Below are 13,464 nucleotides of genomic sequence, written 5' to 3' on the forward strand. Positions count from 1 at the left end.
AAGCGAGGGGAGCTTAGGAGCACGCACCTCTCCAGCCAGCGGGGCCAAGATCTCCATGCTGCCCTTGCTGCCTGTGTTTACTGGGAAAGGACAGGTGGACAGGCAGAGCTTGGCTTCCTTGGTCTTTGCCTAGCTTCTACATCGACTGCACTCATCTCCAAGGCTAACGCCCAGGGGAGTCATTCCTCTCAAAGTCGTGAGACTCAGGCTACCTTCTTTCCTTGTCTTGACTCATTGCCAGTCATTTCTAATAAAGATGATTATTAGACTGTGTTAAGAGATCTTGCAAATCAAAACTGGCTGGATAACTAGGCAAATGATAGAGAAATCTGAGCAGCATTACTGCTACATCCATTCTAAATTGTTACAATTTGCTTAGAATGCACAGAGCACCACCCTTTTTTTTCTTCTCAGAGTCTGTCTGTACCTGAGAAAATCTGGCCACCCAGGAAAAACCCATGCCAAGATTACCTGCCCCCATTCTGCCCACTGTCACCTTCATCCCCATGAAGAGGTGACTGAAATGCATGCCAAGGGGCAGTAGTACCTGTGACTCACAGAAGACTGTCAGGGAAAAGGAAGCCATTCGTAGCCAGCATCTCTGGAAATCAGGAAAATCTGAAGGATGATTGCTTTCCTGAAAGGCACTCCAGCACTTGACATTTATCCATCTGTTTGTTTGTTCTTTGTAGGAAAGAAAGCGAAATGCTTAGCCTACCTGTTGTTAAAGTATTCCTAAGAAGGGACTTTGGAAACTAAGACTCAAGGGATACCTTACTCTGACTTTTTTTTTCCTCCTTAGGTCCAGAGGGGGCAAACCTCTTTATTTACCACCTTCCACAGGAATTTGGAGACCAGGACATTCTGCAGATGTTCATGCCTTTTGGAAATGTTATCTCTGCTAAAGTCTTCATTGACAAACAGACCAATCTGAGCAAGTGCTTTGGTATGCAAAAGAAACTAAGCTAGAATATTGCAGTAGGTTCCCAAGTGAAGAGTCATGGGAAGGAAAATGTGAGACAGTTTCAGTCAGGATAGGGCGTTCCCCACGTGGTGGTGGGCTCTGATTTTCTGGATCCTTGTAAGCAGATTTGGGCAAAGAAAGGAAGGCTCTGGGAAATTAAAGTCGATGCCCATACATTAGGTAATCTTCTATACTATACTGTTAAGGAATCAAACCACATTTAGCTGATCTTTCCCACTAATTCCTTACCCCTCTGGGTTTAGTGCAATTCAGACACCATGGTGGTGGGCAACACCATATTGGGGGCTTACTGGCCTTGATGTAACACACACACACAGACATTTTCACAGCCAGCCAGCCAGCCATTCATCAGCACCAACACACCCATGTGTTCAGGCTGCTGCATGATCGCAGCTCCACGTGCCCGGGATAAGCGGTTGACAGATCTCACGGTTACGTAGTGCGCTGCATGACGGGATCTGAAGGGCCACAGTCGGGGAGTGGAATGGATGTGGAGTCCAGGGGCTAGGGCGGGGGCTGTGGGAATGAATGTGAAGTCCAGAGGTGTGCAGCTGTTATCAGAGCCTGAGCTGCCATGCCCCTTTCCTCAAGCAGTCTGAACTCTGCCTCCTGTGGTGGTTTTCGCTCCCTTAGGGAGTAAGGGATGCTCGCAGAGTGGACGGATGTTTTACACCAGGACAACAGCATTCATTAAATATATTCCTTCCTTCATTTTTCAAACCCTATTGGCCCCCAAAGCAGTTTACAGGCCAGGATGTTCAGAGTATATATTACTTGGCAAGCTCAGGGCCCAGTTTGAGTTAGAATATTCACTTTAATCACTCCTGCAATTTAATAATTCATGCCGATGGGAAATAGTAACAGCATAAAACCCAGTCAGTTAGGTAGGGCTGGAGGAAACACACAGAATTGTGTGCTAAAGGAAAATAGCAAAGGGAGCGTGGTTCTCAAACTTAACACTGACTGGCAATGAGGAACCAGTTCAAAGAGAATGTTTTGGCTTCTAAAACTCTATTATCATAAGGTCTAATTTGTGCTATCACCCAGGAAGGTCTGAAGGCACCATTAAAGGACTCCGCATGTCAGCCACTTACAGTTACCACGCTACCCTAGCGGCAAGGCTGTCAGCCGGAACCCATTAGGCTGCTGCTGTGGCAACTGTATAAACCCCTCTGTGACAGTTCAGTAGAGAGGGATATGCAAATCAAATCATTATGGGGGGGTGTGTTTGAGCAGGAGCCTACTTTAGGGAGGCTTCCCTACACGGTTTACAAGGCTTTGAGGCAGACTTTTGTGTTTTTCACAGCTAAACAATATTCTAGGTTTATTTGGAAGGGAATTCTGCTTCATGATTTGATTTGAGAAAATATTTACTTCCTTGAAAACAGATTATCAGCCTACAACCTCCTTAACCATGTGCTCATACTGACGTAAACCATAGCTGTTAGTGTCAGCAGATGATTCTTGAGCATGATGGACTGGTTTCCATTTTTGTGAAATGCTATAGCACCCAGGTTGCTCGGTGAGCCAGCCGCATTTCTTAGGGCTGCCAGTCATAAGGTGGTGCCCTGTTCCTTCCTAGTTCTTGGCCAGGGTTTGTTATCCATCTCACCTTTGTCCACTTCCATTCTGTAACTATCTTGCTGTCCTTTGGTAAAGTACCCAGAGGGAAAGGAAAGTCAGAGCAAAACTCTTGGATCCCAGATCCCATTTATTGGGAATGAGACTTAATAAAAATTGAAACAGCCACTTTGCAATCCAGCCTGCCTCTGAAAAGCTGCTCAGTGTTACGCCACATGCCCATTTTTATCAGCTGAGAACTGTGCAGAAAAGTCATGTCCTCTTCTTCCTCCTCTAGTTTGTAAAGGAATTTTCTCTTTAATAGCAGATGGATAGAGGTGCTCAGCATAGAACCTTCTGAACAGCTGACATTTAGACCTAAATGTAAATCAGAACAATAGCTTCCTGTCACCACTTGCATCAGCACCCTTTACAGCCTTGCCGTACCTCTGCTGCCGCCTCCCCCAGTGCTGGAACAGACTCTGGGACCGAGATCCTCTTGTCACTGGGTCTTTGCAGTTCTTTTTCAAAAGCTTGCCCTCCCTGCTGTTTTTGGTGGCGGTTGTTGCTACAGAGTAAGAAATGGGGACTTCTCTTCAGATGATTAAGCTCTAAGCCGTTGACTGGGTATCCCCGAGACTCTGGGAGATGCCAGGGAGCAATTTCCTTTCTGCTGAATTTACTGGAGCTTTGGAAATGGAAAGTGAGATAAGGAGAAAGGCCCAGCACTTCCCTAGTCTCCTTGGTAATAACTGCAAGTGGGTAAAAATCAAGTATGAGTTATTCTAGGGTTTATTTGCTAATTGACCCATCCTCCAGCCAAACAGGTGTAGGCTCTGTGTGACGGACGATGGAGAGCTGGAGTGAGAGGCCGGGGCTTGGCAGTATCTGCTGTTCTCCAGCCCTTCCCTTCCCGAGCCTGCCTGCTGGCCTCACCTGGCTGGGACACGTGAGCCCCTAGGGGCCCCCACAGCCCTTAAATGTTTACACCACTGCTTGTATGAGTAGCATATATGGACCTGGGGTTCTTTTGGAGAGATGCTAAAGGACTTGAAACACAATGATTTGAGCGAGTTCAATAAGTGGAACTGAATTCAGCCAAACAACTGAGGTTTCAGTGTTCTGGGGAGGGGTGTGTGCTCCATGATGCCACAGTTCCAGTCCAGCCAGCTGCTCCACAGCTGCTCAGTGGGCACGTTCCATCAGCCACTCACGGTGGACTCACCATCAGTTCGGCGGAGCTGTGCTGGGCCCGTGGGGCTGGCGCCTCATGCTGGCTCTCCAGCCCTCCCCAGAGCCCCGGCCCCCTTTTCTGGTTTCTGCTGGGCTGCCTCTCCAGCCTGACTCCCTGTCTCGGTATTTTCCAGGTTTTGTTAGCTACGACAATCCAGTCTCTGCACAAGCTGCTATCCAGGCTATGAATGGCTTTCAGATCGGCATGAAACGCTTGAAGGTGCAGCTGAAGCGTTCCAAAAACGACAGCAAACCTTACTGATCCTAACCCCAGAGGCTCCCTGCTCTCATTTTAGCTTTCTTAGGGTAAGTCCCACGAGCCAGCCTGTCTCAACAGGGAAGGCAGAGGAGGACCACATTGCCAACTTTTACCAAGAGAGACGGTTATTTTTACAATAAGGCCTCCATGTCCCCACCCACTTCCCCTACCCAGTTTGCCATAATTAAAACTTGGGCTACCTTGTTTCTATTGAGTAAATTCCTTCTCCAGTTGTGCCACTGTATTCTCCTTTGTTTTGCAATTTGAATCTCCTTTTACCTTTTTTTTTAATTTTTTTCATTTTTGCTTTTTTAAAGAGAAGCATATACACAAATAAATGGCATCTTGAGAATTTAAAAGGCAAACAAACGCTAATGTGCAATTCTAACTCTGAAACCACTGGTGCCCCGAGAGCACTGCCTGGAGAATTCACCCCTCCTTGCCCGGCGCCCGCCCCCGGAGGGAGGGCCCGGTGCTTAGAGGTTAACGTGGTGGCCTAGGAGAGGGAGAAGCCAGGAGAAGCACTTACTCCAACCACACGTCTTTCCACTACATCGGCTTGTTTTACTAAGTAGGATTTTATTTTAGGGTTCAAAGAAACATGACATTTATTGGTCAAATGATTACACTGGTTGTCTATTTTGTTATTTTATTTTAGTTTTTAGAAAGGATTAATGTACAAAAAGATTTAGAGATCTGTTTCTTAAAGCTACAGGGTTTAAAAATAAAAATGAGTGAAAATACTTGATGTTTCTTGAAAGATAAATTTAATAATAATAAATAAATACATAAATACATAAATAAAAAAGAAAGCCACAGGCCTGTAAATTTTATTTGTAAAAAAGCATTTCTATTTTTATACAAAATTTTTACTGCCTCAGAAATAATGGAAGTTATTTATTGCCTATTGTTAACTTATTGGGTACCTAAAGAGCAGTTCTCTGTCTAGCTAGAACCTTCTGAAGTAGTCTCTAGAGGAATTGTTCTAGGAATGGGCTTTTTTTCACCGTTGAACCCTAGACCTAAAGTTCATGCTTTATCCTCTCGTTGTTTGTATCTGTCTGATGATTTTGTTTGTAACTTCCATTATCTAGTTTACAGTTCAGTCGTCTGACTTTCCCCGTATGTCACATTTGTTGAAACTGGACCCTCTCCCCCTGTCCCTCACCCCAAAACACCCGGAATCCATCCCCTTTCACTCTCTCCAGATGGATTCTCTTGGGGTTTCATTGTGCTGTGGATAAAGAGTGTAAGAAATGCAAATTATGTGAATGGCTCGGAGACTCCCTAATGACCTAAGATTTGCATTAGTTTTTCTCCTGCACCCTTAAAAGTGATTTTGTTGCTGCTGCATAGATTCTGTGTAACTTTTTACTCTTCCTTGTTTTTTCCCTAGACATCTTCATGCCCGTTAGTTCATCGTTTGCCTAGCATGTCCCTGTGGCGTCTCAAAAAAAAGTTTCATCGTCCCGTCATTGTTTCTGATGTCTTTCTGACCTCACATCATATTTGGTTCTCCTACTGACCTTTGATCTAGTTTGACCTTTGAAATTTGCATGTGACCTCATCTAGCTATGAATTCTGGGAAGTCAATGTGAAAAACATTGCTGCATTCATGCAAGACTGAAATTTATTATTAGACAAATTCATTATAGAAAAAAAACCTGTGGCAAAAACGTTTCTTTCTTTTTTTTTTCTTTTCCTAAAACAGACTTGAAAGTATTATACAGGGATTGGCATTCTTCCCGGTCACTGGTAACAATAGCAATATGTGTCCAGGGACACAGAATGTTGGTTTCTAACAGACTACTTCCAAAAACAGTTTGAGAAAAAAACTGTCTGATTTTAAGTCTCTAGAGGTCTGTAATAGTTTTTACATTTTTCAGGCAGTGTAAAGTTTTTTGATAAGGCCATTTTAGGTGGCTCACTTTCTCATTAAGATATATATATAGAACCACTTTTTGTAGATTAGTATAAGAAAAATATTTACCCTGTTTTGGGGCAAATGCTACCTATTTGTGTCACCTTTTGCTGAACTCACAGTTAGACAATCCATGGTTTAATGCACATGAAATTACCTATATTTTATACTGTTTCAATGTACAGGAGAAAGGTTACTGTAAACTGTGTTATGTTGGTGCTTCTGTGAATTAAGTTGTGGTTTCATCATGAGTCTTAATGTTCTTTGTTGATAAGACAAGTTTAGAATTGGTTTACTTAATACAAAAAAAAAAAAAGAATTTCAAAAAAAAAAAAAAGTTGTTTGCTTAAAAAAAATTTCATGTGAGGGAAAAAAAAAAAAACCTATTCCAGAATAAGTTTTGTGTTGGCTTGTGAAGCATTGATGTCATTTTTTTTAATTGTGGACTATTTAGATGTGTTTGTGTTCAGCAAAATGTGATCTGTTTTTTTCTTTTAAAGAAAAAAAGTGAAAATATATAGTGCCAAATTCCAAAGGTACTTCCTTCCTAGAGCTTCAGTGTGTTTCTTGTGAGAAGTAATTTGATAACATGGGTATTTTATTATGTGTTTTGTATAAATCCCTAATATTTAAAAAAACAAAAAACAAAAAAAGGTTAAAAAGTTTGTTAACTTGCTATCCTGTGGTCTTGTTGCCTGAAATTGTTATTGTTTGTTATTTCTCTCTGATGTTTTTTGTAAGACATTGTATAAGTGCCCATGTCCCACTTTTTTAACCACTCCGCACATCAGTGCTGTGAAGGCAACCTCACCATGTATTTTCTTCATAATCTATGGAAACCTCTAAGGTGAGAAAGTTTTGAACTTTTAACCCTTTCTACCCAGAGCTATCTGGAATGTTGATAACTTTTTATACCGTCATGATTTGAGTTTGTTTTGGGGTGTTTCCAATTTGGATTTTTTTCCCCTGCATCTATCCTCTAAGTTGTTTCGGTTTGACTACTTTGTTCTTTGGTTAAGATCCATAAGAAAACAATTCCACGAGGCCAATCTAAAGGGATTATTTCTCATTTTTGGGAACAGAATTCCTAATGTGCTACTAGAATTCCTTCTTCCGTTTTAACGAGTAATTGGATAAAGCCTGAGGGAAAACAGAGGTAGATTCAGCACCTAACAATCCTGTATGCTTTTTAGTGCTATGTCCTAGTCTAGAATATTTTCATATACCTTGCAGTAAAACGACTTTGTGGCAGGACAGTCTTTTGAGGGGTTTTCTGTTTCTTAAATACTCCTAAATAATATTTCTAATCAGCCATTAGGCTGGGGCATCTCCAACCCCAGTAGGGACCTCTGAATATACCAGGTGTCTGGAGTTAGAAGCCCATAGCCCTTTCCCAGCCTTTTTGGTTTTTTTAATTGAACACATTTAAAGGGGACTGACCATCTAAGTAAAGCTCAGTTCTTTATCACAATGTACTGCCCAAATACCTAGCACCAGTTCCAATACCTAGCACCAGTTCCTGCTGCCACTTTTTAAAGTGCCATACGACTTTTTATGAACAGGTACCTTGCTGTCTTGACAAATCCTAATGTCACGCCTACAGCCCCAACACAAGCTCCAGCCTTCCTCTTCGGCATGCCCTGGAAGCTTCTTGGCCTCAGCTCCCCTTCCCCGCTCAGCACCCTGTTAGGATCAGTGTGTGTGGATGGGATAGCCCTGGGATGGAAAGGACTAGCCTCTACTGATGCAAAAAACAAAAAGCAACACAAACGTTTCCTTCTTATAGCACATGCACTTACAGTGACATGATTTGTATTATCCTCACATGTGTTTACTACTGCTGGGGCCTTCCTTCATCCTCTGAGGGCTATTTTGTACTTCCTGCAGCAATCAGCTTAATAACCGTTATTGCACCTGTCTTTCTCCGAGAACACGGTGTGTCTCGACACACACATGGAAACACAAGAGCCCACCACTTGAATTTCTAAGACCATTTCATCCTGAAACTCTTTATCAATGAAAAACAATTCTGATTTCTTTCCTGAAGCAGACCCCCCTCCCCATTTCCCTCTCAACCCACCTGCATGCATCTCCCCCAGAGGAAACACTGAGGGCAGGGGACAGGAGGCTCAGGACGGGCCCTCTGAGTCGAGTGTTCCTTCTTCACAAGTCACCAAAAGAGAGGACATAAGTGGGAAAGTCCTTTTTTGCCCTTCTCCAAAAAACAAACCTTTCACAGAGACAAATTGTCCTTCTATCCACTTTATCTTTTACTATCAAAAGGAAAAAGCTGCAAGGGTGCAAAGGGCCTGTGCCAGAAGAAAACACACACAGGGAAACCGCTTTTTTTAATCAAGTGTAGAGAATAGTCATTTTTAATCTAAATTAGAGAATTGTGATACAATGGCAGTCCTCAAAGGCGTAACGAGTTCATCTTTCTTTCACCATAGGGGTTATAGTTGGCTTGTGCTACTCTGGAATCATTTTACTGTTTGTTTTTATTATCTTAAGTGCTAATTAAAAAAAAATAAAATTTTAAAAAAACCTGTAGTTTCATTACCTTTTTGAATAATGTCATACAAAAAATGTATGTTTTTTTGTGCTGTGAGAATTGATGTTTGTAGATTAATAATCATTTTGTTTAGAATTACAAAATAGTTTTTAAATATCGTCTGAGAAAAGCCAAAGTTAATGCAACCTAGTGGAAACTGTAAGACCATTTGAGTATTGTTTGTTTTATTGATGCATTTGGATTTTGTTGTTTGATGGAATTTGAGCCAAAAAAAACATACGCAGGCTTTCCTATTTCTACAACTGATTGTACTTATGCATTTTGTACCAGTGGAACTTTTTATACTGGAGATTAAAAAAAAAATGGAAATTTTTGTGGCTTGCTCTGGTGGGCCCCCGACAATGACTGATTTCAAGTTTGATTTTGGGTTGATAGAAAGAAAGTTGCTTTTCTTTTGAGAATTAAAAACTTTGGCTTGATTTCTTTTTTCCCTTTGCTTATACCTAGCATTAGAATTTTGTCTTAAAATAACAGCGGTAAGTTTCACTTTTTATTCTGTATTGTGCAGTTACACAATAAGGTAATTAGATTTAGAAGTACTCAGTCACTTTAAGTGGATAAATGTATTAGTTAAAACTTTAGGGTTTGCTTTTTTGCTGTTTAGATCAAAGTTTTTTCTGATTCTTCTGTCCTCATTGTGAACATAACTGTGTAGTTGAAACAGTCAAACTTATTTTTGTAATGTATGTTATTGTGTGATGCAGTTTTTTGCTTCTGTCTCCAATATTAAACCATTTTCCTAATACTTGTTTCTCTCTCTGCGTGTTGTATTGTTGGTAGTCATTATGTGTTGGTGATACATCTGCACACCTCACTGTTTCACGTATCTGTTTTTTTCTCTATGTTGTGTAAAAAGATACAGTCGATTCCACTTAAGTGAATATCTGATTTGGTAAAGAGGAAACTGCACACCAGCCACCTTTGATTTATGTATAACCGCCCACGTGAACTTCTGCTTCCAAGATTTATACACTTTTTTCCTACAGTTCACCTCAGTAACTGCCTTCGGGGTTGGATTTGCCAAGGTGTTTTACGGTCTTTTGACCACACAGGTTAATTTCCCCTTCTCTCCCCACCCTCATGAGTCTATCCACACAGTTCTTAACATACATTCCAAACTGCTGCTGGGGTTTCCTCTCTACACCCACGAGGCCAAACCCACATCATTACAGTCCTACTCTTCTTAGACACTAATCACCTTTCTAAAAGAGGTGAGTTCTCCAGGGAAGAAAAATAAACTTAGCCGGTGAAAAGGGTTAAACTTAAGTCTATTTGTTGCCATCAGTCAAAAGATATGTATAGAAAAGTCATTTAAATTATTTATTTCTACAAGCTAATTGAATCCAGGAGCAGCTTTAATTATTAACACTAACGGAAGAGAAAAGAAGTATTTCCAAGGGCTCAAATGGAAGCTGTCCTCAGTCCGGTGGAGGCAGGGGGAGGTAAAGTTTCTCACACTCAAGTCGTCTTCATAGTTTACTGTCCTTTTCCAAACAAAAGCTAATAATGCCATACGCATCCACACACTCCCTCCTGGATGAACCTAAGTCTCGTCCCCACTGTCACCCCAAGGCCAGTTATCAAAAACTGTTCCTTCTCTGCCCTCAAAGACTGAAGCCGCAGGCCCTGTTCTGCCTCTGCTCAGGAATCTGATTGCTCTTAAAGTGCTCTTACAAGATTCCGTCGATGTTTGCTCCCTCTGTCTTCTCTCTCCTTCCAGTATTTTCAGACGCACAAGCTCTGACTCAGGCCACCCAGCACCTGGCAGCCTTCCTCTGGGTGCCAGTGAAATCTCTCCCAGTAGGTGCTCAGGCTCTTCACCCTCTCGTTGCAGCAGCCCCTCTGGCCCGAGATTGTATTTTCTAGTCTGCTCAACAACAGAGGGGCCTGGCGAGGTGGAGGAAGGGAGGCTCCCTCCCCGGGGCTGGCCGCCTCAGCGATGGTGATGCCACCAGCTCCAGCCTGCACGGATGGAGCTCACTTCCTGCCACCACTTCTGCTTTCAGTCTCCTCATAGCCTTCGGCAGTCTCCTCTGAAAACACACTGCCTATGTAGTGGGAAAGGATGGCTAAGGGTGTGAATTCTTTTTATTAGGGAGGTGGGAGGGGATGTTGGGAGGTATGGGGGGTGATTAAATTATTTCCAAGGTGCAAGTGTTTATTTTTCAAATCTATAAGTACATAGATCCACCATTTTGGCACAAGACAAAATACTCATGCTAAGCAAAGGAAGAGAAAGACAAAGCCAGTTTTTGTTGCTTTTCTAAAGCAACAAATAATTCTCCAAAGAAGGGGATGAAAATGCTAGTTCCTTTAAGCACTTATGACTATCAAGTTGGTCCCTGCTTAAATTCATACCCATAGTTTTGAGTCGGTATGACCCCGCTGCAGTGTGAGCAAGGTGAATCCGTGTGCCATGCAAGGACCACCTTGGGATACTGCAGCACCATCAACATCCGCCTTGCTGATGGAAGCCACACACGCTGCCCAGCCCACAGCAGTTGCACGCACCCGATGGGCTCGGACTCTTAGCTGGCAGGCTAGGACACACAGTGAACATAAATGTACTGTGAATCGTTCCTGATAAGTGAATAAAACATTGTGACCAAACAATCAGCTTATTCACTTATCAGGAATCGACTGTTCTGCTAATTTGCTGTTGTTGTTTTTCATCTCTGTTGTAGTTCACTATTTTTGCTGTGTTCTGTTCTCTCATGCTTGGGCAAATCACTGGGAATATTATCTTCATGTGACCATGAAACGTTTCTATTGAGTGAAAATGATATCTTAACAAAATCTATGCACTTGCTATCAGGAACACAATACTGGATGTGTCTTATATATATTGAACTATATAGTACTCGATTTCTTAAATAAAGCTTAAGAAAGGACTTGTTGTGTGTAAAGTTAATGTGATTATTTTTCAAAGCAGTGTTTCTAAGGGGTATTTTTGTTCTTTTAAGTCTTGAGTGATACAGGATATTTTTCATTAAAATTATATCACTGGCTTTATGACTTAATATTCAATAAATTGACTTTGGAAACAAAAGTTCTCCGGAGTGCATTTGAGCCAAGAGACCTCTGGAAGTCCACCCCCTGCCTCATGACCACGGCGAGTCTCTACCCACGCACCGTGGGGGGCAGAACAGAGCAGTCCCTTCATGGCCAAAAAGCCCACTAGGAGGCACCCAGAGTCCGCCCCAACCTACAAAACCCGACTGCCTTCCTGGATGTGATCTCTTTAGGCCCAGAAGAAAGGGGACCAAAGAGAAAGGCAGATCCAGGAATAATGCTGGTTTGTGTCAATACTTTGCCAGAATGATGTGGCAGTGAAAGCATGCCCTGCTGGAGAACAATAGCTGCCCTATTCAGGACCGCAGAATGAGAGGCAGCAAGAGAAGGCATTTGATCATGCAGGATGAGAAGGGTAATGTTTCAAAGCGCTATGTGAGAGAGAGACATCCTATAACAGTTGCAGCGCTTAAACGGGAGGCCTGCTGCTTGGCCCTTTGAAGGAATATTTTTGAAATTTTTCTGCAGGCCATAAATTTGAACAGAATGGCATTTTCCGTTGGATTCCTTTTTTGCTTCAGGGTTTTATGTTGGATTTGTTTTTCTAGCTTAATGTTTGATTCTGAGAAAAACTCCTGAACTTCTACTTGCAAAATGGCACAAGCATCCTGATCCTTTATGAAGCAAATCTTACTCATCCCTGGTAATGAGGCACAGAAAGAGCAGCTAATGAAAACCCACAGATAATCCAGAATAATTCTTCCATTCTCTGCCTTCTCCCACCACAAACCTCTTCCTATTCATAAATTTCTCACAAAAAGAGAAGCTTCTAATGAAAGTGAGGGAGCAGAGAAAGAGCCAAGAAGCAGGAAAAGGCAGCCAAAGCCAAGGGCCTGGAGAGGGGGCACCTGCTGGTGCTGCGCAGCCACCTGGGAAGCGCTTAACATTGGGAGACCCACGGTCCGTGAGACCTGGGCGCGGGTGCTGCCTGCCTGTGAGGAGCCCTTCACAGTCCTCCCTTGCCAGTCAGGCACCCAGCTAGAACACACCCCTTCTGTAAAGCGCACACAGCCGAGGGCATCATGGGTAGGAGGGCACTGAGTCAGGGAAGGAGGAATAAAACCAACATGTTCCCCTGTTGGTGTGCAGCCCTGATTGCAGAGTCCCCCATGTCTCCCTAAGCAGGGGCTGCCCGCTGGGAGACCAGCACAGAGTGACAGGTCGAGGCAGCTGGAAGTCATCTGCCGGGCAGGAGGTGCTTTCTGAGGAACACTCCATGTCTTGTAACCTGTCTCTACTGGTCAGCAAAGCACCCTGGCACCAGCTTCCATGTGCCTGCATCAGGAGGGTGTTTAATACAAACTACACACACACAGTGTTCTCCAACTGGTCACTTACAGCAGAAGCCGCACATAAGAATCTCCGGTTGTGAGACACTGGAGGATCCTTCTCTCATGAAGCTGCTGTGCCCTGTATAGAAAGTTCTCAGGTGCATTCTCTGGGAGGCCAGACTGCCTCAATGTGAATGCCAGCTCTACCACTAATTACCCAGGGAACCTCTGTGCCTGAATTTCCTCATTAGCACAAGGAGGGTAAAAATAATACCTAACGCATGGCGTTGTCATGAGGATCAACTAAGCCAATACACGGAAAATGATGTGCTTAGGGTCCACGGCACTGTGAGCACGAGGCCGGGCCACAGGTGAATCAGAACAGCCACATCTACAGACAGGGCAGCTGAACTCACCTCTACTGGCCTGGCCTCTCACCTTCTCCCAGCAGGTGTCCGCTTAGCCACCTGCAGAGAGCCCCACAGAGCTCCCTGGGTTCCCTGGGGAACTACAGGCATGGTCTGACCAGAAAGTACAGTTCTTCCAGCAGAGCTCTCTGCACTGACAAGTCCCAGAACAGGCCTTTCCCCT

General features: G+C 43.3%; 1 protein-coding gene across 18 annotated transcripts in view; it reads left to right on the forward strand.

Annotated features, from left to right (window-relative positions):
* Window positions 1-11,421, forward strand: part of CELF2 (CUGBP Elav-like family member 2) — an 866,203-nt gene extending 854,782 nt beyond the window's left edge. For 14 of the 18 annotated variants that reach the window (XM_050802681.1, XM_050802670.1, XM_050802671.1 and 11 more), the window contains 2 exons: window positions 803-946; window positions 3,913-11,421. In XM_050802681.1, coding sequence (XP_050658638.1) covers window positions 803-946; window positions 3,913-4,040 — 272 coding nt within the window. In that variant the 3' untranslated portion in view covers window positions 4,041-11,421. The remainder of the gene's footprint in view (window positions 1-802; window positions 947-3,912) is intronic. The other 4 variants (XM_050802673.1, XM_050802666.1, XM_050802664.1 and 1 more) reach the window with 1 other exon arrangement.
* The last annotated feature ends 2,043 nt before the right edge of the window (window positions 11,422-13,464 follow it).

Source organism: Macaca thibetana, chromosome 9, assembly GCF_024542745.1.
Source record: "Macaca thibetana thibetana isolate TM-01 chromosome 9, ASM2454274v1, whole genome shotgun sequence".
In the NCBI taxonomy this organism is placed as follows: Eukaryota; Metazoa; Chordata; class Mammalia; order Primates; family Cercopithecidae; genus Macaca; species Macaca thibetana.